General features: G+C 35.5%; 1 protein-coding gene and 1 long non-coding RNA gene across 3 annotated transcripts in view; one reads left to right on the top strand and one right to left on the bottom strand.

The window, feature by feature from the left end:
* The window catches only part of LOC134541347 (mutS protein homolog 4-like), a 48,001-nt gene extending 26,727 nt beyond the window's left edge, over window positions 1–21,274 (top strand). The window contains exons 4-6 of the mRNA XM_063384769.1: window positions 12,417–12,538; window positions 14,300–14,559; window positions 21,062–21,274. Coding sequence (XP_063240839.1) covers window positions 12,417–12,538; window positions 14,300–14,559; window positions 21,062–21,274 — 595 coding nt within the window. The remainder of the gene's footprint in view (window positions 1–12,416; window positions 12,539–14,299; window positions 14,560–21,061) is intronic.
* Window positions 21,275–21,675: 401 nt separating this feature from the next.
* Window positions 21,676–24,123, bottom strand: LOC134541212 (uncharacterized). Of its 2 annotated transcripts, none has more exons than XR_010076573.1 (3): window positions 23,835–24,123; window positions 22,164–22,276; window positions 21,676–22,034 (listed from the first exon to the last, which is right to left on the bottom strand). It is a non-coding gene; the product is annotated as an uncharacterized LOC134541212 (long non-coding RNA). The 2 variants fall into 2 exon arrangements; XR_010076572.1 differs by having other exon boundaries at window positions 23,863–24,123.
* Between the last annotated feature and the right edge of the window lie 1,759 nt (window positions 24,124–25,882).

Genomic DNA, 25,882 nt, shown 5'->3' with positions numbered 1-25,882 from the left:
GAAATCTGGGCTTCCCCTGATCAGTCTCTTTTCAATTTCACCTCGAAATCGGGGACTTCCATTCTCGTTCTCTTTCCCACACCGTGAGAGAGCAGTTATCACCCGGTTCCCATGCAGGGGGGGAATTACCGTCTTTATCTCGGTTGGCGGGGAAGCACTGTTCCTTTCTCACTCCCACTTACAGGCCTCTCATGCCTCTGTTTCTAACCATCACACCAGCCCAGACACAGTACCGTGATTTATAATTATATTACAATACGTTAATAAAATTTAAGAACAGCAATCATAATACAAATTACTTTACAACATTAAAATCATTTATAAATAACCTGAAAAAGTAGGCCTAAACACTTAAAAATCTAGAACAGCGGCTCATTTGTGAATAATTACATAAAAAATAGTACTGATTGAAAATGTCTAATAAAATAATAAATACCTTCTTAAAAACATAGCAAGTGAAAAATATCAACCCTAAAATATATAACAAACGGTAAAATATCATTAGAAAGACTTTTTAAGAAATATTTACATTCATAAAAATAGTTTAAACGAAAAATTATTTAATTAGGATGGCAGGGTCTTGCAACATTACAACCTTTGAAAAACGTTATAGCTCCAGATGACGCTTTTTCGATTAAGGCCGAAATAATCATCTGAGTGCAAAAGTATAAGAGTAATATTTTTCATCATTTGGGAACAGCTACATTTTGATATATAAATCTTAAAGGCCAATTTTTTTTTTTGTTGACATTCAAATAACACACAAGACTTTACGACCGCAGGTCCAGAAGTCTTGAACGATAGAATTTCGAGCCCTAACGACGTGATTTAGCCGGAAGACAACCCTGAGATAAATTTAATTTGATATTTTTTTCAACATAATCTTAATATTGGAACTTTTGTTTTGTTGTGTCCGACGTATTGGCAGCGATCAGTTTGTTGATTCTTGGCCCCCTTTTCATACTCACTGTATAAAGTGCTGGAGTGGTCTAATTTATGTAAACAGCAATAATAAATTCAATACCATCTTGGTTTTCCATTATAATATGTTTGTTACTACTTTACTAGATTCGCCATTCGCCCGTCACACAAAATTTTTCTATTTCCAGTATTTGTTTACATATTTTTATTTATGTAGATAGCCCTAGTTTTTACAGTTATGCACCCTACAGAGTCACATCTGTAGTCCCCTTTTAGGTAGGTATATATAGTTAGAGCACTTCTTTTATTTTCCTTTCTCTGCTTCAGCGACCTCCACTCCATGTCGCGACCGTGGCCCCAGCTGCTGTCTTAGCAGTGTTCCGTGCTCCCTCATGCGCCAGACCTATTCAGTCCCGATTAAAACGAAAACCATTGCAGATACAAAATAAATCATAGAGTCCTTTTTAATTTGTACTTTAATTTGCTACAACTTTTATTCAATGCATTTTTCACTAAAATGCACCGTTTTCAAGTTAAGGGGCCTCCCTATTAAAAATGTTTAGCGCGTGGGGCCACTGGCCACGTGCTACTGCCAGTGGTTGGGCGGGGCGATATACCTGAGACTGTCGCCTGCGCCGGGGTGGAGGGGGGATAGGGCGATTCAGCGAGGGGGGCGGAATAATGGGAGGGTTGTCATTGTGTGGAGTCCATTTGCTACTTATAACTGCGTTATCTGCGAACAAGATTGTGGCAAGAAAGGTGACTGTTTTTCCCTTTCGCTACATTCAACCCAAAGGATAATGTTCTCGCATTGCCTTGCTTGCTTCCTGACAGTGTTTATCATCTTGAAACATTAAATTAGTGTTGCGATCCAGTCCATATCCATGAAAAGCAAACAATCGTCAATTCTGTTTAAAACATGTATTTTTATTTTTTAATTAACGTTCTACATAATTAAGAGATTTACATACATTACAAAAAATGCTGTCACCAACAATCGATGTGTTAGCTTGTGTTTTCAGAAAAAAAATTGTAAAAATTATATAATTAAAAAAATTTCCAACATTAAACTTTCTAACTGACATTTGTGTGATGAATGGTTTTGCACGAACTGTTACGCTTTCATTCATAAAAGTCTTCCGCACCGCGACGAGAAATCACGTCCTACTAATAGATTGAGTAATAAAACTGGGAATAAAATGATGAAAATAATATTAAATATTTTTACTCTTAGACACAAATCAACTTTATAAATCGCAATAACGACAAAGAAATTTTTAACTTACTTCCTGAAGAAAAAGTGCATGTCAAACTCACTTTAAAATTCTGTAAAGAAAAAAAAAATGTCAGGAACAAACAAGTGTTCCCACCAACGTCACATCGTCAACTTTGTATTCTAGGGTTCATGTCGTATTTAGTTACACTAAATATTACTGCATATTATTATTTTCTGGCACTTATTACATGTTTAGCATTTTATTTTTGCATATTTTTTAATGACTTTAACGTTGCATAATATGATGAATAAGTATACACGAATGAACTGGAATCCCGTTCCGAGTTACATACAGACTGTTCACTACGAGCAGTGTAAATTTCTTAGCTGTTGCAACAGCGGCCTACAGGTGGATTCAGACTGCAGGCTAAGTCAGTCACGCTGAATCCACCTGAGTTCAGATTTTATCGAAGACAAGCGCGGGTGTTATGTAAGAACTCAGTGTGCACTGACTGTTGTGCTCAAGGTGTCAGTGAAATGTATAGCTGGAATCACGGGCGAAAATCTGTAGGATTCCCATGAGGCCCGCGGGATAACGTGAAGATTTTGCAAATGCAAGCGGGCCCCCTCAGACGGACTTTTTTATTTCAGGGAGGTTTGGGCCACCCTTAGATTCTCCCCTCCTCCCGGAATCTACGCATGCAGCTGGAATTAATTTTTAGCCAAGTACGTCATTTGGTGCTGTATTTAGGCTGTCAAAGAAGATACGAAATATGGCTGCTTTGATAATTGACGATAACTCCTTTTTATTGTGAAATAGTAGTCTACCCATCTACAAAGAAATCCCTAAATATACCACCACTACTGTTGGGGATTTTCTATACAAACTATCAAAATAATTTTGGTTTCGTCACTGTCACTAGCTGTTATTGTATCATACGAAAACATGTATGTTTTGTGTATTAATTTACGGTATTAATCACTGTCAAAAAAAAATCTTTTTCGATAATAGAGTGTAAGCAAGGTAGAATACAATGGCTAATTTTTTAAATAAAAAAGGAATAAAGTATTTTTTGCTTGCAGTAGTTCAAATTTTTGAATTAATTTAGTTGTTTGTTTAAAAAAACCTTCTAAAATCAAAGAAACTACCTACTTCCTAAATAGATAAATAGTGCTTTAAGATCACACGCTTTCTTAAAATTATTTAAACGCCAACATTTCAAATGTAGATTTCACATAATGATAAAATCATATCTATTTTCATGGTCACGCCTAATGGAAATAATACACAACAATTCGTCATATATGTTTTTTATGCTTTTAACAACTACTCTACACATGAGCAAATTTCAATATACATAAAACTGAGGAACTGCATTACATTTTTAATCTGTGTACGACACTAACAGAAATTGAAGCATAAAATAACATTTTTATTTTTTAATTAATAAGTATTTCATCAACGTGAGCTTTACTTTCATCTCAATGAAGCCACTCTACATAGAGTAAGTGCACATGTATTCAGTCATAACAACAGACCCTCCGGATCACAGAGTAAACGAATGAATGGAATTCATAACATTACGCAGGGTTTTAAGACATATTTTCCCTTCTACTCAATCGCAACATCTCACTAGCGCGTATAATGGTTTCAGTAAACATAACATAAAAAATATTCGCCCCATGTACAGTAGAGGAAACTAAAATGTTTGGAATACTGTAAACTAATTGTATTGTCATTTCTGTAGTCGCTCGAAGCGGCAAACTATGTATCTTTGTTCAATAAAACGAAATATTAAAACAAACAAACAATAACATTACGTTCAGACAATTCGTTACGTGAAGTGAATGTAATAAAATACACAAGACAGTTACACACACCATTACCAAAACACAATCCAATAAAAATCATTTAATATTACATGTCGACTTAAAATTATTATTATTCACCATTATAATTTCTTGCGGGTAGCCAGCAGCAAAGGGACACAATTTTTATTCATTTAATTAACTTTGACAAAACTTGTAAAACCTGGCATGAGCAAAGTAAGCTAATTCACAATTTTATTTTGCGTCAAAATATTAAACATCAACTAGTAATGAATTAAGAGTATGCTTCGCTTGGTAGAACACCGAATATAGTCATCTCCAGGTATTAAACTGAATTTTGAAAGAGGGACTCAAGTTTCTGAAGAAGTTGTTGACTTTCCTGATGATCCATCGACAGATCGTAAACGGTCTCATCGTCGGGATGTCGAGCTTGGGACCTTTTTCCTCACCATAGACCCGTGGTCTGTTCTACCATTCGCACAGCTATCCCACCTATACAAATAGCCGAGTGCTACTACTCCCGTTGCTTCTATCATGGAGCTCGCCTGCAGTCGTACTTCCCTATCCAGCCTGCGTAATACACGCGTCCTACCTTCTAGCCGCCAAGAACGCGTCCATTTGTGAAAAAGCCTCACCCGCCAACAATACTAACTGATTAATTATTATAATATGCAAAACATAAAAACATTACATATGCGATAAAACAAAATTTGCTGCTGTCATAAGCCGAAGAAAAAGAATCAATTTGAAATACGTATAACATAGACAGATAAATATAAAATAGAGTTATCGATACTAATCTATATATATATATAACTCGAAGGTGACTGACTGACTGACATAGTGATCTATCAACGCACAGCCCAAACCACTCGACGGATCGGGATGGAATTTGGCATGCAGGTAGATGTTATGACGTAGGCATCCGCTAAGAAAGGATTTTAATTCTACCCCCAAGGGGATAAAATACCACTCACTGACTCACTCATCACGAGATCTCTAAAACTATACACCCGATTGACTTGAAATTTAGCATAGTTACTCATTTTGTGATGTAGACGCTCACTAAGAAAGGAGTCTGCGGAAATCCGATCCCAAGGGGAGTTTCGGGGGCGTAATATATCAAAATTTCCAGTTTTTTGTAGGAAATCACCATGGCAACGGCTGTTGCTTTGTTGATGCTTCATTAGTCTCTATGGCAACGACTATTTCATTGTTAGTGCAGTCCTCATCACCGTTGAAATTTTGGCGGGTACTTAAAATTTTCAAAAATTGCCCTTTTTTTCAAGTATATATATTTTACAGACTTGAAACTTCATGGTAATGTACCTTATGTTACGCAGGATGACATTATCCGAAAATTAGATCCCATGGGTGGTTAAAACCAGGCAACAGTGGGTACTTTGTCTGCATGAGAACAGGATTTTGCATTGTTCATGCCTTCTGCATCTCCATGGCAACGGGCATCGCGCGGCAGTAGCGTACCCACAAGGAGGGGCATGTATAATGAGCGGCGCAAGAGTGATCTGCCTGTAGACTGCCGTAGCGAAGTACGGGTACATCAGTTGTACGTTGCGTGCACGAGTCGGGAAACCATCGGTGCTATTCATTTTCTCTCCGGTACATTATTCAGCATTGTAATAAATTTTCACTGAATTTTTTTTTATTTACCATTACTGTAAATGGGAGATGTGGTTTAATTTTTTTTCCATTAGTATAGCCGTGCGAAGCCGGGTCGGGCATCTAGTGTTTTAATAAACAGAATAATATATGTCGTATTACACTAAATATGCGTTCTTACTGACAACCGAATTTAAAAATAATATAAATTACTTTTTTTCTTTTTCAACCATAACCGCATAGAAGAAACAATACTTTTGATACAATTTTTTGCATAATTATACGACAGGATTAAAAGTACATTGTACGTAATAAGTATTTGCTTATAGGAATTAATGCTGCAGAATATACGACTAGATTCAAATGCATAGAATTTAATATATTGTAAAATTTATTTGGCAATATGCATGTAACAAAAGATTGAATTTGTAATGAATTATCTGTTTTTAACTACAAATATAATTTTATCATATCTCACTTTCATTCAAACTTAAGAGTGTCATTTTTAACAACAAAATAGCCACAACTTCACATAAAAATATTTTAACTTGATACTTATATTGTATAACTTTTGATAAAATTAAATGTTAAGAGGTTCATTTAAGTTTGTAAGGAAACATAAATATAACGTTCAAAATAAATAACAAAAATTTTGTGTAGTTAGGAGCTCCGCGTCATGCAAATAAAGGAAAGTTAAACTTTTCAGTATACGGCTGCAAAATTATAGAGGAAAATGTTATTTATTCATAACTTTTAATTCCCGTTTGGAGAAAATAAATCGAAAAGTGCTATACCGAAAGTATAAAGTTGAAGTTCAATATCGCTTGTCAAGTAATTTCAAGAACAAAAAAAATTTGTTTTCTTGAATCTACTTTTTTTCAGAAAAGTATACATACATACAATATTATTTAAAATAAAAATAAAATTTTTTAGTCCTTGAGTATAAATTTACTGAAATATTTTTTTAGTTAGTTAATTTTTTCATGCGAAGAAATATTTAATTGTTGAAATCACGAGAACATAATTTATTATATTTATGTATTCCAAAAGCTTATGTTAAAGATCGACTATATGCTATTCAATTTGCCCAAAAGTTTTACTGCAATAGGAGAGCATTACAAAAACACAATTTAAATAAGGTAGGTATTATCACAATAAGTTATGTTCATAAACTATATTAATGGGAAACAAATATTTATCATTTAATGATATGCAACTTTTTTCCTTTGAGGTAAAAATTGAGGTATATTTAATGTAATAAGTAAATCCTCTCATAAAATTTACTGAAACTAATATTCTTCATTGTCCGTCATATTATGATTCCAAACAGTTTAAATCAACTGAAACATGAAATAAAATAGTAAGGTTAACCATGAGGTGTGGAAGAAATTAGAGATTGCTTTGTAAAATGTTTTAAAATTTTCTCATGAAATATTGTGATTATTATGTTCGTACATAATGTAAAAAAAATTAAATACATGAAATTCAACACATACTTTGTATTGCAAGTTATTAAACATATATTTTAAAAACACATGTGCGTATCTAAGTCGAATTGTTATGTAATTCATGATGAACATTACTGATACAACTTCCCTTCCAAATAACTTTCACCCAAAGATAAGGCCGCGGACAAATTATACACACTGGTCGCACGAGGAGCTGAAATAAGTCTTATAAGAAAGCCGGCCGGAGTAATTCTTTTCAAGCCAAAGCTAAAAGTAATGGATGTTGTTTGTCTAAAGCAGGCAGTGAAATGACATACAAGTTTACAGAATAGCCATATAAGATCTTTGACGCTTCTTATCCCGTCAGTGGACTGTACGCGAAGAACCAACTGCATCATGGCCTGCCTATGTTATATACTTACGTATGAATACACTTGTAAACGTTGGTTTGTATACTTATGTATGTTGCCGACATCGATAGGTATTCTTTGGCAGCTCAATGTGGATTCATTCGAACACGTTTGCGCTAAACACGACATATTTTTACATAAGAGTGACATCGCGCACTGAAAAAAGTTGCAGGTCTGTAACGCAACAGTGATACGAATATTACATAGTTCGAACATTTTCTGGAGCACGACATTCACTTTGGGTAATGCTAAGCTACTTTATAGGTACACTTTACCCGCTTTAAAAGTGATAACTTAAAAAAAAAGTGTACATGAAAGCAGACTCAGCCATATGTTTATTGCTGTTGTATTTTCATAAACCTACTACGTTCAATACGGCCTGTAAGTAGAACCATGTTTTTTTTACGACTTGTGTACAAGCTGTGGTTGTAAAGCGAATTTATTTTCTTAGTTAACTAACGTCTATCATAACATATTTGGAATAAGGCTACCTTCATTTTTTTTTCTAGATTGCTCTATATATATATATATATATATATATATATATATATATATATAAAGTATTACTTCAACGGAAATATCTGGTAATAAAAATAAATGAAAAAAAGCATGAAAGATTAAGGATTATTTTTTTTCAACAACAAATAATTTATGGTTTTAACTGCTTTGTGTACTATATAAAAACAGAACAAGCTTTCAAAATTTCACAATTTCTTTGATTATCCGTTATAGTTATGTTTTGTTTTAACTCATAAATATTTAAGTTGATTGCCAACGTCACGAATGTACAATAATTTATTTCACACCGCTCCGGGTTGCAGGTAAAGTAACAGGCGTGCAATTTGATCTGAAACGTGTTCTACTTATTCAGGCCCTTTAATTGGGCGTGACGGACTATGTGCCAAATATGTAACAATTATAAGTAGGTGAAGTATTTTAAAAAATAAAGAACTTGAATGCAAAATAATGCATCTAACAAAAATAATTTGCAAGGTTCTTTCGTGGATATTGTAATGTGTGGGCAATATTTACTTAATTTTGGTTTTTCGATAAATTAATTGTGGTTAGTAAAATTTTAATAATTTTGTATAATTGCTGTAAAAAATTTATTTCCTGCCCTTATTAATTAATCGAGCTGTAGAAATAAGTTTATCTGAAAATTTACGTCATCTTTATTAAACATTGCCACTAATTATACTTTTTAACATCAAAATGATTTTTGAATTTTGTAATTAATAACGTACCATCCATAACTACATATGTGAGCGATCGGTCACTGACCTCATCTTCAATCCTCCTCGTGATTCCTGCGCCAGGAGGAACATTTACATAATTCTGACTAGCTTATTTAATATAGAACTTCCCTAGTTTTAATTTTTTATTTATCATTCCATGAACATTTTTAAAACAGTGCAGACAATCAGATATCTATCTAACCAAAAAGCATAGCAAAATGACATTTAGTTTTCAAAATACGATTTTTCTTTTAATTTAAAATACATTTTATATAAACCTACATTTTTAAGTATTAAAACTTTTGTAAATAGTTAACAATTTGGTAAATACCATTATACAATTTTTCCCCGGCATTGTAAGATGTGTAAAATCATTTTGGAAAACTAAAATAATTAAAAAAAATATTGGGTAGTATAATAATTGTTTCTTGAATTTTTATTAAAAACAGAAGGAAAGACAATAAAGTGTATTTTCATGTTAAAAATTAAGTATAAATTTTGTTGAATTAGCTAGCGAGACTGTAAAGCCACCAATAAATAGTTTGTAGGACAACTTTCAATGTGTTGATTGATCAGTTTCGATACTTTATTTCGTAATACATGATCTAGTATGGTAAGCTTTAGGATATTTGTAGTTTAAACAAAAGCAATGTTTTAGAGATACACGAATATACACACAGAGTAAGTCGAGCACATGGTACTCTGGCGAGGCACACTAAAAGCAATTCTGAGAATTTCTTTCAGTCACGGGATTATCTTTTACCGGTGCCGGTTGTGGGTTGTCTCCCTCTCACTCACGCACACACAGGTAGCCATCCTCCCCTCCGAGCAGGGTTCCCCCACCCCGCTACCTGAGCTTTGGCTGCGAGCTGGCTTCGCCGAGCGGCAGCACAAGACGGTGGAAAACTTTCAGGATTTTCAGAGATTGCGGAAAATATATCTCGGAATTCAAAGCGATGACTATATGTTTTAAATACATGAATTTCTTCAGAAAAAAATTATCTTTTTTTCTAGACTTTTACTTTTTTTCTGTCATTCTCCTAAGAAGTATAAAATGGCCCCAAAGTTGGACAAGTTGGTGATTTTTTATTTCATATTTTGATAGAAAAAAACAAAAATGTAAAAGTATACAGACAGTTCGTGTAGTATCTTCTCGTGGTGAAAAATTTTCAGATTCGTTGTGTCGATTAATAAAGTCCCATCTTTATTTTAAAAACATAGTGTTCCGCTAACTTCTGATGCTACTAGGGAGGCCCCTTAAGGTGTGAAATTAAGACATTTTTAGAAAGTTCAAGAATCTTAACTTTGACTTCAAATTTTCTATGTTCGGTTATTACGAGTATTGGTAGTAGTTACAAGAATTTTTTCCACCATTGTCAACTCTCGTAGTAACATTAAGAGACATTTGTTTTATCTTTCTTTTACAATGAAGTTGATAACCGAAGGTGAAAATTATTGCCAACTTAACCAGAGACCAAATGTCAGATTTTGGCAAATGCTGCTTTCCATCGAAGGAAGAAATATCGGAAAAGTTGTTCTAAGCTAAACTTTTTTTGTAATCTTTTGATTTTTTTTCAGAGAAAATGCTGAATGATTTTGTATATCGGAAAAGAGCAAACAATTTCTTTAAAGTTTTTTTCATGAAGATGTATCTTCTTGATGATAATACAGCTTTTATGGAAGCTAAAAGAATAATACCCTGTTTTATCGCATAATCGTCACACATGCATAATCATTACACCGCTGTTTTAGGGCGTCAAAATTTGGATAAAAAAAAACTCTTGCGTAAACGTTGCATAATGTTTTTGGTTCCACTATTAGATTCCCAGCGCTTTGTGTAGGTTTTTTCCCCGTATAAAATGATGTATTTTAAAGTAGAAATCGTGTTTTGTCTGTAAAATTTCGTTCTCCTGTAAAATTATTAAAAATTCATTTTATGAAGTAAATAAAAGACAAAATGAAAGAAGAGAAACATGTGTTTACACAATGCAAACACTACACTTCAGCCAGTGGTTTTGGCGTTAATCCAATGTGGGACAGGCCATGAGTTGATAAAAACATTTGGCTTCACCCACCTACTATGTAACCATGCAGACATGGCTCTCCCTCGTTAAGTCAATATGTAATAAACAGAACAACATGCAACTATTTCCATATCACCCTAAGTGCCTTTTGAAGTGAAATGGAAAAATAACTAAAGCTGGAACATTAAAACTCATGAAAGTTATATCCCATAATTTCACAAATTTAACAGTAAAGCAACACGTTAACGAACTTCAGGATAACGTACACTTCACTATAACGAACATCTCCTACGGTCCCGCCAAAATGCAATGCAATTATATGTAAATTATTTTCAACTATACAAATTTTCCAGCAATATTTTGCGGGAGGTTTACAAAATATTCACGTTAATGAACACAATATATACGCTGGACAGTCATCATAAAAACTTCCGTCTCAAAATTCTGTTATAAAATGATAACGAAATGTAAGAAGCACAACAATACGGCACACAATGTCAGCAGAACACATCAATTAGGTAACAGCGCTATTAATATCTAACGTCTTTTGTTGACACGCCTACAGTGCTCCCACTTCTAGCATCTGCCGCCACCTTGCATTGGCGCGCCTGCTGCGCTCCTACTTCTAGCATCCGCCGCCAAAGGCCATTTTCCGTTGCGGATGTTTTGTATTCAGCATTACGTCATATCTGTGTTGTGTGTTTTTATTTCACGCCCGCAATACAAAACATGTTACATAAATTGTAAAGTATCGTGTGAGTTTTAAGTTTGTGATTTTTTTGTTGACGTTTTGATATTGTTTTGGCAAAATGTTGCTGAGAAAGCAAAAATCAATTGATATGAAAACGAAACTAGCTATAATTAAAGCAGTAGACGACGGGAAGAAGAAAACCGACATCGCAACAGAATTTGGAATCGCGAAATCTACTTTGTCCACGATTTTAAATCGGCTGTCTGAAATGATGACAAATGATTTTTTATCCCACAGCCGAAAACATATTTCAGCGGCACCATATGAAGTTCTGGAGAAACGATTGTTTGATGTAACTCGGGAACTGGGGGCAATGAAAAAGCAGTCGTGAATTAAAGACTTTTTTTTTCCAAAATCAAAGTGAATTGAGTTTTTGTTGTTGAAATCAATTTAGTTTACTTCATATAATTACATAGTCTTACTTTTTTATTTTAGAACAGTGTTTTTTAATGTGTTCCCATGAACTTGAGTCTGCACCATCTGTTTTTAAGAGATCAGTTAAACTAGAATTGATAAATATTACATATTTTTATTCTTAATGTGTTTACAGTTATTTACAAGTTTTCATGATTTTTTTATAGTGATGAATTGAGAAATAAGTAATTTTTATACAGTTGCTAACGTACTTTTTATGTTGTTAATAGGCACAACCAAAAATAATGCAATTTTTATGATTTCAGTATAAAGAACTTCACTACAACAAACCACTGGCAATCTTGGGCCCTTCAAGTTTGTTGTAGAGAAGTTTTACCATATATCTTTTACTGAATAATATTAGGTTAACATTTTTGACATATTTTAAAATATATACCTAATTGTAACATGAGCAGTTTATTTGATTTGTAAATCTGTAAATAATTTTAAAATTAAATTTAAATAAGAATGAGATCTTTATCCTGTAGATATCTAGGTTTTTATCATACATATATTTAATTAAACTGCCCTAATTTTCTTATTTCAGATTTTATGCACTATCAGCCGCAGCAGCCTTGCTTAGATACATAGAATATTCCCGGAACAAGATATTTGTTGCCAAGTCCTTGAAAGTCGAATACCAAGGTTCACTTAACACTACCATCATTGGTAAGTTGTTTCTTTGCTATCCATACATTTCACAGTCTTATACATCCAACAAAAGTAACCACTTTTTTATTACTTATTCCCAAGGGCGGCGCCAGCCGATGGCCTGGGGGGGGGGGGGCAAGTTGTGGGAAAAGTATGTATTTTTTTTGCATTTGGCTACATTATTTTATATCTCTAAGGCTCTAGGGGGGGCGGGCAACTTCACCCCTCCCCCCCCCCCGCCGATGCCCATGCTTCTTCCTGAAACTCAAATTTATGGCTTCTTTTTGGCTACAGCAATAAATTATTTTAGTGTGGCCAACTCCCCTTCTACCGGGGTAGTCGCACACGTCCACACTCACCACACCAGTCCCGCGTACGCGTCACCACTGACATACTGATAATGAGAGTGTAAATAAATTAAGTTTAACAGACGCGCATCGACTGGTGTAATATTCGGCATGCGCGCAAAAAAATATATTAGCATACTAAATTTACCGACAGTCCTGGAAACTCTATCGTGATAGGTATAATAATGAATTACCAAACCAAAGATGCTCAAACTTAAATACCGTAAAAAGGCAAAGGGACTTAAAAGGTAAATTCTAGGTATCATTTAAATTGGTATAATTACATTCACAGTGTAACGACATTGGTTTACAGACCCTCTTGCAGTATAATTAATTCTAATCCAAAGTCCCAAAAAAGTCTATTACGGAGGAGGGGGGAGGAACGGAAATTATGACGTTCTTTAGTCTATATAATCCAACCACTAAATCCCGTCGCCACACTCTGTTTTCAATACACATCTTCTGTAAATCGTACCAGCCGGGAAAATAAAGTACTAAAATCCAGTTCTCACACTTACTTGGTACTGAAGCATACCTCTGAAGCCGGAGACTCCCGGAGTCGGGCGTAAACCCCACTCACTATTTGCGCTTCTAGCAGCGCTCGTGTACCACCAAGTTTTTCGCTTCGCCAAACGTGCCATGGCATTACCGTCATATTCCCATTAATTCTTGTTCACATAACATAACACAACTTCCCCATGGCTGGGATGCGATTCCTCATTCACGAACAGTTCCGCGGCCGGTGGTCAAAAACACACTCCTCGCAAAACAGCTGGCAGCCGCCTCCCACTCGTCACGTCAGATGACGTCACCCCCCTCCTCTGCTACCATCCCTCACTCCGCTAGATCGTTCTCGTTACTTCTCGTACGTCCCACTACAGAGTAAGAGTAGGTACTTAACGTAAAATAAACCAAGTATACTATTAAAAAGTTACAATAAATAAATATTAAAATACACCATTAAATAATATAAGGACATAAATAGTGTTATAAAAAATCAAATCATCTTAGAATAAACTTTACGCAAAATAAAAATAATAATAATATTATCCAAGACGACTGAGGCCGCCACAAGTGGCCTCATTAGTTAAGTTACATGAAGATAGATTTCCTTTTTGAAACTTGTTTCTCTATACTATTCATACTTCTTTGTCTTATTGTCAAGGAGATAACTTAATAAAACAACTATTTGATTATTCAAAATACAGTAAACCACCATTTTTACGAACTTCATTAGAGCGAACATTTCATTACTACGAACTATGTCTTTGGTCCCGTCAGGCGTCATATAACATAACGTAAAAAAATTTCACTAGTACGAATTTTCTCGCTCCAATTTTTAAAATATTCTATAAATATTCATTTGAACGAACACTTTTCTGCCCGGCACGATAAATGACAAACAGATAAAATCGTCGCCATTGGTCGCGAGACGCTGCCGTGGGAGACTGTAAGAGCAGGTGGTGTGCAGACGTGGGGACGGCGCGCCGCCTGGAGCTGGTGCGCAGCCAGCGCGGCAAGGAGGCGCGCCACAGCCTGCTGGGCGTGCTGGACCGCTGCTGCACGGGCGGGGGGTCGCGCGCGCTGCGGGCCAGCCTGCTGCAGCCGCCGTGCCTGCACGAGACCCTCCAGCAGCGCCTGGACTGCGTGCAGGAGCTGGTCGACTGCCCCGAGCTCCTCCGCGCCCTGCAGGTACCACGCCCGCCTCCTCAGTCACAGTTCACAAGAACACAATTTACAATTTACAATTCTTGTTTTCCTCAAAAACAACATTTTAAAAAGTTTAACAACTAAAAATAGTTCCGTATATGATTTGTGAAATGGCGGCGCCATTAATTTCCCTGGATGTTTGGAACGGTGTAGTAGATCCCCAAGCATAAGCTTATCTTCACAAAATAATGTTTATAAAAATATTTTATGTTTGTTTCTTAGTAACGAGACGCAACCCATTTGTGTCGATTGTTGTGGTCATGTCTCGGGACAGCCGTAAAATCACCTCGCTCTGCTATCGCACAGGGTTGTCTAAGGAGGCGGATACTGAGTTTGGGCGCCACCACGTGGTTTGTGGGCAAGTGCACCCGGCGAGACTCCTTCTCGGGCCTTGACGTCGCCCGAGTGCGACGAGACGATGCTTCGCTGGTTCCTAACACCCGCTCTCAGCGGTGGGCATGCTGGTACACTCGTGTAATGCCCTAATCTTTACCTAGGTGGGCTCTAGGCATCCCACACGCCAGACAACTACACCGGGGCACCCGTGACCGAAATAATATACACTCGAGATTCACACCTGATATTTATTAAACATTGCTCGTCCCTACATTGTTCATGCGAAGCGGATATAAAGCCGATGGCAAACAATCGGTTTAGGATGTGGGCCAGGTCACCACGTGGCCTGACCAAAGAAACGTAACGAAGTTAAATTTAAAATGCTCGAGGAGCTTAAATTCTTATTGAAACGGTCTACCACCCGGAGTAGGCCTCGAAGACAGAAAGAAAGCGATTTAGATTAATATATGCAAAACGGATGCTAACGGATCAGATATTACCAAACAATGAAGTCGACAAGGTGCGGGAGCATCCCACTCCGGGCAGCCATGTATATTATATGCGACGGTGATTCATTATAGATATTTAAATGAAGTCTCAGAATTAACATAATATTTTCTTTAAACGGTAATCTTGTGTACCATAATAATTTAAGATGTTGATATAAGATACAATGGCTGCCGTTCACTTTCTGTAAATACAAAAATAACAAACATCCAAAAAATGTTTTTCTAAGATTACGTTTTTAATCATTAAAATATTACACACTAAAGCACATTGCTTTTACTGTTTATTTAAAATAAAGTACGTAGGGTACGGAAATAAAATTAACCCTGCTTAATGTAACATCTAACAATTCTTTTCACTTGAGTGAATTATTTTTAATATCAAATGTTAATTATTGGAAGTTATTTATTTCTAACAAACTTCAGTACGGTAGAGCTTTTACAGACATTCTAGCTTTCTGGCAAGATAACATATGCATTATATACAATACACAGGGAATGGACATTAAATAATAAATAGTACATGTTTAAGTCAGTATTAATTTTCACGTACGTATGTTGCACATTAAAATTTTATCACTGAAATAAAATCCTTCGCTGGAAAATTCTTTCGATCGGTCACTGGCAGAAACCTTCGTTTTAGGCATTATCAAAATATTTTTAATCACATAGGAAGAATTTAACCTTTTAATACGCAAAAACTTGCCGTGCTGGAAAGATCAAAACAATGGAGAATAGATGCAAATACAAACGCATACCGAATACCAACATACAGCATCTCTGAAATTTAATTTTATACTTCACAATATATTATTTTTAATGTTATATCGTAATATGATTGACAAGTATATCCTAACAATGGGGCCAACAATGTGTAAAATGTTAGATAAAAAAATATAGGTGTTTGAAAATCTGAACAAAGGCACATGTTCAATGGTTATAGCATGTCCACTGTCCCGTCCCTCCCAAGTTTCCCGCATGGCTTCCTTGCTCGTCTCATCTCGGCCACGCTCTTCGAGGAAGCCACAGTGAACCCACTGCAATTAACAGCGCAATTTGCTGCACTGCCGGGCGACCTCACGAGAGCTTCAGTGTTGTACTGTCAATAATATACAAGTCTGCTTCAGAACTATATTTACATTTCTACGTCACTTTCAAGCTAACTATGAAAGTGGGACGATGTGAGTTTATTATATTTAAGAATAACTAATGTGGGAAATAGTTTGATGTTTTATGCGACCTCAGTTATCCAACTTTCTTCTACCTAAAGAAAAAACAACTTTAAATGAAGCAAGTTCAGTTATTTATGTGGGTTTAGATGACTCCCTTAAATGAATCACAACATGCTCCAGGACTTTTGATGACGGGCACCGAGCTCATGCGACAGCTGCGAAGAAGTCATGCGCGTAAGTCAATGACTTTCCCGCGCTTGGTTTCAAATCTTCCTTGTTACACCCAGTTACACAATCAGGCTTTCCACAATCTTACTTCGGTCGATTTCCCTGAGATTTTCCATATTTCCATGAGCCACCTAAAATACAGGATGTCGATAAAAGAATGTTCCAGTTTAATGATATATAACAGTTTAATTTAGACTATTTACAACAAATCATACGTCAAATTGAAAGTAAACTAACCTAGTTTTTTCTAACAAATGTTCAATATGTGCACCTTTAGTTATATGGCACACCTCCAACCTAAGGTCCAATTCTTTCAAAACTTGGTTAACATGTCCGGAGTAACTGAAGCAATAGCCTCTTCAGTTCTGTGTCTCAACTCTGGTAGCGGCGGAACGTAGGCTCAATCTTTTGTAAAGCCCCAGAGGAAAAAAAAATCGCACCGCGTTACGTCAGGTGAACGTGGAGGCCAGCGAAAAAGAGCTCTTATCTTCTCGACCATTACGACCAATCCAGCGGTCAGGGACTTGGACGTTCAACCACTCTAATGCAAACAAAACGCACGTTAAACGGAAATTACAGATTCACTCTTATCAAATTGCGAAACAAAAAACGCTTTAAGTAGGTGACGCTGCATACAAGAAAGCAAAAGCAGTAGTCACGCATGCTCTTATCTAGAACTGTTTGAGTAACATCTTAATTGTAACCTTGAACCAATACGCCACAACGCTTACAGTTAATACTATTAAAATTATAACTAGGACATTCTTTTACAGACATTCTAGCTTTCTGGCAAGATATATGCATTATATATAATACACAGGGAATGGACATACGTTCTCAGAGAAATTGTTCTTCGCTCATCCCACAAAACGAGACAGATACATAAGCAAAATCTTTTTCCGTGGCTACTGTACGTTCCTGGAATGACCCGAGTCCATCAGACATCAAAATTACCTTTCCATGTTTAAGAAAGCATTATTCAGGTACTTACTTACCTAACTCCCGTGCTCAGGTTAAATGCGCGTGAATACGTGCAAAAAATTATTAGTAAATGTCTTAGTATTTTAGGATACATAATGTCTTTGGTTTGTTTTAAAAAATGTTGTCTGTAAAAATGTTAATTTATTCATTCTTTATAATATAGGTTATATCTCATGTTACGTTAAATCACTTATAGAATATTATATGTTTTTAATTTTAACATTTTTTCATACTTGAAAGTAATTTTATATTTAGTTTCTATTATGTAAAATGCTTGTTTTAATTTTCTTACTTATCGTTTTATTTAGGTTTACTTAGTTATGTAAATTTTCTTCGATTATAACTATACAGGTAGGTACATATATAATATACCGTATTTACTCGTGTATAGCGCGCCCTCGTGTATAGCGCGCACCACGATTTTTGCAACAAATTCCAAAGAAAAAAAATTTGTTTTTCCCGTAAATAAATTGTACTAACATTTTGTGGTACCTGTTAAGTAATTACGTATGAAACAAATGATAATTTAAATTGATGTGTGGTGATGCGTCAGGAAAATACTTAAACTCTGCTGTGTAGACGGAAGATAATGAAGCGCTGTATCGTCACAACTGGTACGTGGGCGGGAGGGAGGGAGGCAGGCAGGAATGTGACACGGAGGACTAGATGACTCACCGGTAGCAGCTGCGACAAAGCGAAGGAAGTGGAAGGGGGGGGGACTGGTGTCAACATTCTCTCTCTCTCTCTTTTTTATTTTACTAGCTGCGTTAGCTTTCTGTAGAGGGGGAGGTCTAAAAATAAACAAGAGACCTGCGAGCTTGAGCGCGCACGTGTGTGTGTGTGTGTGTGTGTGAGAGAGAGACCAGGTTGTGTGCGTGCGTGTGTGTGTGTGTGAAAGAGAGGCCTTGTTGCTTGTGCGTATGTGTGGGGGGCTGGCCAGAAACGTCACACATCACCGGCAGTTAACGACTTCCACTCCCCCGCCACATCTACTCACTTTTTTTTTCCCCGTGTATAGCGCGCATCCTTATTTTTTTCCTTTACTTGAGGGGAAAAAAGGGCGCGCTATACACGAGTATATACGGTAAATCAAAAAATATTTCAGCAAACATACAACATGCAGAATTGACTATAAAACGTTTTACTGTACAATATACAGTTGAACCTTTACCATTTTCAACTAACCAACTGCTACTGAATTATGGTAAAAGAAATTTTATTTTTTTCCCCTCTAAATTAAAATCAAATAAAAAATACTAACTTAAATTTTGTGGCAAATTCACGATTCCTTGGACTTGAGATTGATGAATTTTTATCATGGGACAAACATACGTTTGGTTTGCTAAAGAAATTAAACAGTATGTGTTAAATGTTCAAAGTACTTTCTCATATAACTACCAAACAAAGTCTATGGTCTGCCTACTTTGGCTATGTTTATTCTTTAATCAGTTATGGAACTATGTATTGGGGGAGTAATAGACATCATCTACAATCAGTTTTTATTATACAAAAAAAAATTAATCAGAATTATACTCCACATGAAACGTTTGGACAGTTGTCGTGATATTTATAAATCCTCAGGTCTTCTTACTGTGCCCTGTATTTATATTTACAAAGTATTATTGTTTATTCATAAAAACAAATTAATTTATTTAAAAAATACTAATATTCATGAGCATTTCACGCGAATTAATGCAGATTTTCATCTGCAAAGGGTTCATAAGAAAGAAAACTCTACAGTCAGTTAGAAATGTTGGTATTAGATTATTCAATAAATTACCATAAGTTCTAAAAAATATGGACCAATATAATTTATTTAAAAAATTTTTATTTCTTTATTTAGCACATAAGGCTTTTTAATATAGACGATTATGAACAGGAGGTAGCTTCGTATTTTTTTTTTATGTAAATCAAATCAAATCAACAACCCACCAGTCTGAAAAAATAAAATTGCTTGATCCAACAATAAAACATCGAAATAATATACTACTGACGAAAGGATATAATATAGTGATTCAGTTCCAAATTAGTACACAGTAGCTTCAATCATTTACGTTTTTAAAAATGTTAAAAATCAGATACGGATTAATAACGAAACGCGAATTTATAATTAACTAGCGACCCGCCCCGGCTTCGCACGGGTGTAATGCTGATACTAAATATACTAATCTATACTAATATTATAAAGCTGAAGAGTTTGTTTGTTTGTTTGTTTGTTTGTTTGTTTGAACGTGCTAATCTCAGGAACCACTGGTCCGATTTGAAAAATTCTTTCAGTGTTGGATAGTACATTTATCGAGGAAGGCTATAGGCTATATTATATTATCAATAACATTAGTGATCCTTACTATAAGTCCAATTTAGAATCAAATGCATTGGAGGGGGTTAGATACAACATGCAGTACATGTACGAAGTGTGTGTTGACAATGCCGCAGGCGCTAGAAGTTTATTTCCTATTGCCTATTAACATTGTTGCCACGCAGTAGATGCCTTATCATTCTTAATTTTCCCATACAAGTAAAAAACACCCGTGTGATATTAACAACGAAGCAATCAGTACCCTCATAAGAGTTCAATTAGTATTTAAATACTTTTTATCACTTTAAATCGCAAACCTAAACTATTGTTTTTTTCCTCTCTCTCTGTGTTTAATTTGTTTTTTTATTGCCCTTTTTTTCAAGTACATATATATATTTTACAGACTTGAAACTTCACAGTAATGTTCCTTATGTTACGCAGGATGACATTTTCCGAAAATTAGATCCCATGGGTGGTTAAAACGAGGCAACAGTGGGTACTTTGTCTGCATGAGAACAGGATTTTGCATTGTTCATGCCTTCTGCGTCTCCATGGCAACGGGCATCGCGCTGCAGTGGCGAACCCACAAGGAGGGGCATGTATAATGAGCGGCGCAAGAGTGATCTGCCTGTAGACTGCCGTAGCGAAGTACGGGTACATCAGTTGTACGTTGCGTGCACGAGTCGGGAAACCATCGGTGCTATTCATTTTCTCTCCGGTACATTATTCAGCATTGTAATAAATTTTCACTGAATTTTTTTTTATTTACCATTACTGTAAATGGGAGATGTGGTTAATTTTTTTCCATTAGTATATTTGTGCGAAGCCGGGTCGGGCAGCTAGTCCCTAATAAAAAGCAAAACAGGTTTAATTGTTGGTTGTCGAGGTTCCACTGAAAATACTAATGTAGTTATGAATATAAAAGTGTAAAGTGTGAGACTACCTAACGCGCCTGGCGGCAGGTGGTGATGCCGAGGTTCGCGGACGTGGAGAAGCTGCTGGGGCTGAGCCTGCACTCGCCCCAGCAGGAGAGCGCCCGGGCGTCCGAGACGCAGCTCAAGTACGTGATGCTGCTGAAGACCAGCCTGGAGCTGCTGCCCGCCCTGAGGACCACGCTGGAGCCGGCGCGGTGCCGCCTCCTCGTGTCCGTCAAGCAGGTGGTGATGTGCATGTAGACATGCTGCATTTGGTCTAAAACATGTAACAGACCTTCGATCGCCTTTTATAAATATGAACAATGCGACCAAATCGGAGAGGCTTGGAACGTGCTCAGCAGAACAGTTACTTATCCAGAGGAGGAGATCTGAAGGAGCACGTAAATTTAGTATACACACCGCTCAAGTCGAGTGTAAGTGTGGATCTACAAAGGCAAACTCAATAAAACACTGGATATCTGGTTCTAATTTACTGGCTAGTTTCGTTGTCACCATATTCAAGCGTACAAAGATATATCAGATAAATAAAATAAACAGGTTACTTTCAGTCATGGTAAGAATTAGGCAATCACCATTTATGGATGCCAAATTTGTAACAGTCGACAATTCATTTTTACAGAACAGAATTAAATTTTATCAATTTTACATAATAATTTTTCTCAGGCCGGCTTGTTAGTTGTGAAAATACATTAAGCAATTTTTCATGATACTAAATTAAGTCAAGGCTATTACTGTATAATATTACAAAAATATATTTGTCTATTTTTCTAATTTCTCAAGATCCTAAAAGGTCCATTATGAAAGGTCTTCGCACTGTGGTAATCTGTTGATTATGTGCTTTTTTTTTAAAGGTTTTTGGAGATAATAAATGTTACATTTCAAATGTATTGTCTACTCATGCTGCCGGCCAGTACACGATGCAAGCACCGGGGTGGCACAGGCGGAGAGCAGGGGTGGTCCTCGGGCTGGAGTACGATTCCCGCTCGGGACATGGAACCCACTGCGAAACAGAAGGTCACACAGTGGTAGAAAAAGGAAAAATAGCTAAGCCGGAAGGATCAGAGGTTAATTATAAGGCCAAAAGTGGGGCTAGTGATATCTTAGTGATAGAGAGGGAGAGAACACTTACCACAAAAGTGGGTACGATCCGGAAGATTTACTCCATGGATGGGGATCGGAGCACCGCGGGAGCCAATCCGAAACACACTACCGCACGCGACATGGTGACGACTTTCAATACTTCTATAAAGGCAATATTTACACTTTATAGAAAGTAAATATTTAATTTCCTTTAATATTTATTTAATTTAATTATATTTTATTCTGTATGTTTATTTGTACTCTATGATTAACCCAGACTGTAAATTTCTTTCGTTATCGTTTGTCTATGTATTACTCTATGTTATTTTAATTTTAAATATTGTCAAAGTTAGCATAGCAGTATTTTTTGAATTAACTATTAATTTAAAGATGAACACACCAGAAATGGTCAGTAATTTTACTATCTTTTGTTTTAACAACAAACTAAAGAAAATCGTTTACTAATGACGGAAAAATATTCTTTTAGAACGAATTAAGACTTGAGGAAGACAACAGCTAAAACGCAACGATTATGAAATTGATTTATAATTGAATATTTTATAGAAGATTGGAAATGGTCGTTAATGCAAATATTAGCTGAGTTTGGAAGAGAATAATAATTTTAATCTACGATGATTCTACTCAGATATCAAGATTTTAAATAATTCTTTAACCTCTTAATGCATTTGCCCGAGTTAACTCGGGATAACAAAGAGTTCCTAAAAAAAATCTGCCTGAGATAACTCGGGTTCAGCGAAATTGTGTGTGTAAAATTTTATTTTCCCCGAGATAATTCGTTCTCCTTTTCTTTATGGAATTAGTTTACTCTTTATTCGCCAGATAGCAGCCTAAGCGTATATTGAAATGTGTCTCTACGTTTCCTCGCTAGATAGCAGCACTTGTTTTAAACATGGAAAACATCATTTACCGCAGTGATTATTTGGCCTTATTTAGTTGCTCTGTCTCCTAACAGATCACACTAGCGTATACATAGTGTATAGTTATTCAATATCCTACAGATAGCAGCATGTATCCGATAGCAGACAGTAGCAGATAACTCCCGCTATTTTTTCGGCTGTGCTTATTAGGTATTGCACTGTTTGCTTGCATGTTTATATTACGTTCGCGGAAATAATTAATTTTAGGGAAGGTGAGTTATTATATTAACTTTTGTGCAGTTTGTAGTACATTTTATGCAGTTTCCACTCATAGTTTAGTAGGCCTTTGTTAATATTCATATTTTTGACTATAAAAATGAACAGTTTATTATTCGTATTTGATTCAATTTTGATACTAATACTTAGAAAAAAAAAAAAACAAATATTCAGTCGTTTACGAATATGACTGTGTGGGATCTTGAAAGTGTGGAAAAATTTCAAGATAACAGATTTTCTCGTAGAGCGGAACAAAATTTCCACAGAATATTAGTAATTTAGAGTTATTTATGTGGATTTTTTTTTATTCATTTGGCCATGTAAATTTTGAGGGACTACTATAGCAAACCGATTTAACACAGTAATTAGGAAACATTATTAGCTAAAGTATTTTAAATTAAATCCTATAGTTTATGAAATAAGTGTAGTACAGCTTTGCCGAGACCAATATATTCGCAATTCAATTTGACTAGGCAAATATTTTAAACATTCTATTTGATATTTGTTTTGCATGAAGAAACTAGTATTTGTCTGTTGCAGTGTAATGTGACTGGTGTAGCGAGTACCTGTACTGCATGCAGTGCTTGAGCTGACCTGGTTGCTCGCGCGGCCAGGCCCTGGTGGACGACCGCTTCCAGCTGATCCTGGACAAGATCCTGGAGGTCATCAACGAGAGCGCCCACCCGGAGAAGAACTACGCCAAGTCCCAGATCCAGCAGTGTTTTGCAGTCAAGCCCGGGATCAACGGCCTCCTGGACGTAGCTCGGAAAACCTACAGCGAGATTGTGGGCGACATGCTAGGTATGATTTCAACAAAATGACTGAATTCAATGTGAGGAAATTGATGGTGTGTAGGTTTTAAAGATTGTTTTTAGTGATGGGTCGATTCCGATTCCGGAATCGGTCGGTTCCACCGATTCCAGTATAATCGTGGGATTCAGAATACAATGGTTTTGGAATCCACCATGACCGATTCCTGCATTGTTTTTAAGTTTGCAAAATACATCTCCTACGCATCGTAAGAAAATATTAAAATGCATGCAAATATAATTTTTAAACTACATAATACAATCTTTTTTACGTTACTGATTTACGAAGTACGGTGATAAACGTATTTATTTACTTGCACCGCCATTTTCCTTATAGTACAAATGCAGTATCTACTTTCCCGCTTTAAGCGAAAGCATTTTTCGGAAATTACGTTGCAGAAGCACTGCATTTAATAGTAAACCTTCAAAAATAATTAGACAAAACCATAAATGTTAAATGAAAATTATGTAAATGTAAACAGCAAGTAAAATAATGTAAACATTAACTATTTGATCATGGCAGCTACATTTGCCATTGTAAACAACCTAATTTTTTTTTTGTTTGTTCTACCTGCCATGGTAAACCATACGGCCATGAACCAAATCCGGGTGTCGTGAACGTGAAAATTAAGATGTTTCACATCTCTGCACTTTAAACTTTAAAGAATTAAAATGAAATAATTTTTGAATGAGATTTTACCCAAATTAACAGTGGAATACAGTGGCGGCCATATTAAAATAAGTTTAAAACTTTAAAAGCAACATAACCAAATTGCTGAAAATCGGCGTTCTTGTGCGTGTTTAGCGATGCTCGTTTTACGTTAGATATATTTTGGAAAGGCAGTTGGCTAATCTGAATTTCTAAACATTGCTGCTGAAACGTTCGTAAATTTTTTTTACCAAACATAAACAATCTTTTGAAAGTAGTTGTGTTAGTTTAACAGAATTGTTTCCGATAAATTTCTGAAATGAATTAAATGTTAACACGCGATTATTTGAAGAGTTTAAATATTTTGTGTAAGAAAATCTCACCATAAAATGTGGAAATTTTGAGATGCTAAAACATGCACATAATTTTCTTACTCAAGAACCGAAAATTTATTTTCTCTTTACGGTTGTGAAGAACTGCAAGACTGGATGGATTTATTCTTTTCACCAGGTGAGATAATTAAGTTCTAGTTAATATATTAAAAAGTAAGTATCTTATTTTAGTGTGGTGCATATTTGTTTCCATCATAATGAGATAAAAATTTTATTTTTACATTTCCCCCTTTTTATTTTTTTTTTGTTTGGCCCTGGTCCCTTGAAATATGTATAAACGAGGTTATATTGTCATTTTGTTTGGATCATTATTTAGTTGTGCTTGAAAATAAAATTCTTTACCTTACCATACAAACCTCTTTTTTTTTACAATTAATTAATGTAAGGTATCTAAAGTTGGTTAAGTTATAACATTATTTACAATTTATGTCATAAGACATTTTTGATTATTGGCAGTGTTTGAACACATGTTTCGTCTAACTATATGCAAGGTTAAAAGGCCAAATTGTGCTAGAAATTCAAGGTAGCGTAACTTGATGGAAATGAATATACTTTTTAACATTATATAAGCTGTATATAATGTTAATTTCTGCACAGAAAATGAAACACAACGCAATTACATTTTTAAAATCATAAACAACCTTTTCTTTTCTCTGTATATTACTCTGTTGAACATTTTCAGATAAAAATTAAGGAATCAGAATCGGATTCGAAGAATCGACTCTTTAATTTAAGAATCGAAAATGGAATCGGAATCGGTATAT

Source organism: Bacillus rossius, chromosome 18 (genome assembly GCF_032445375.1).
Source record: "Bacillus rossius redtenbacheri isolate Brsri chromosome 18, Brsri_v3, whole genome shotgun sequence".
Lineage (NCBI taxonomy): Eukaryota > Metazoa > Arthropoda > Insecta > Phasmatodea > Bacillidae > Bacillus > Bacillus rossius.
The sequence above is the reverse complement of the archived record's forward strand: the minus strand, read 5'-3'. Positions and strand labels throughout refer to the sequence as shown.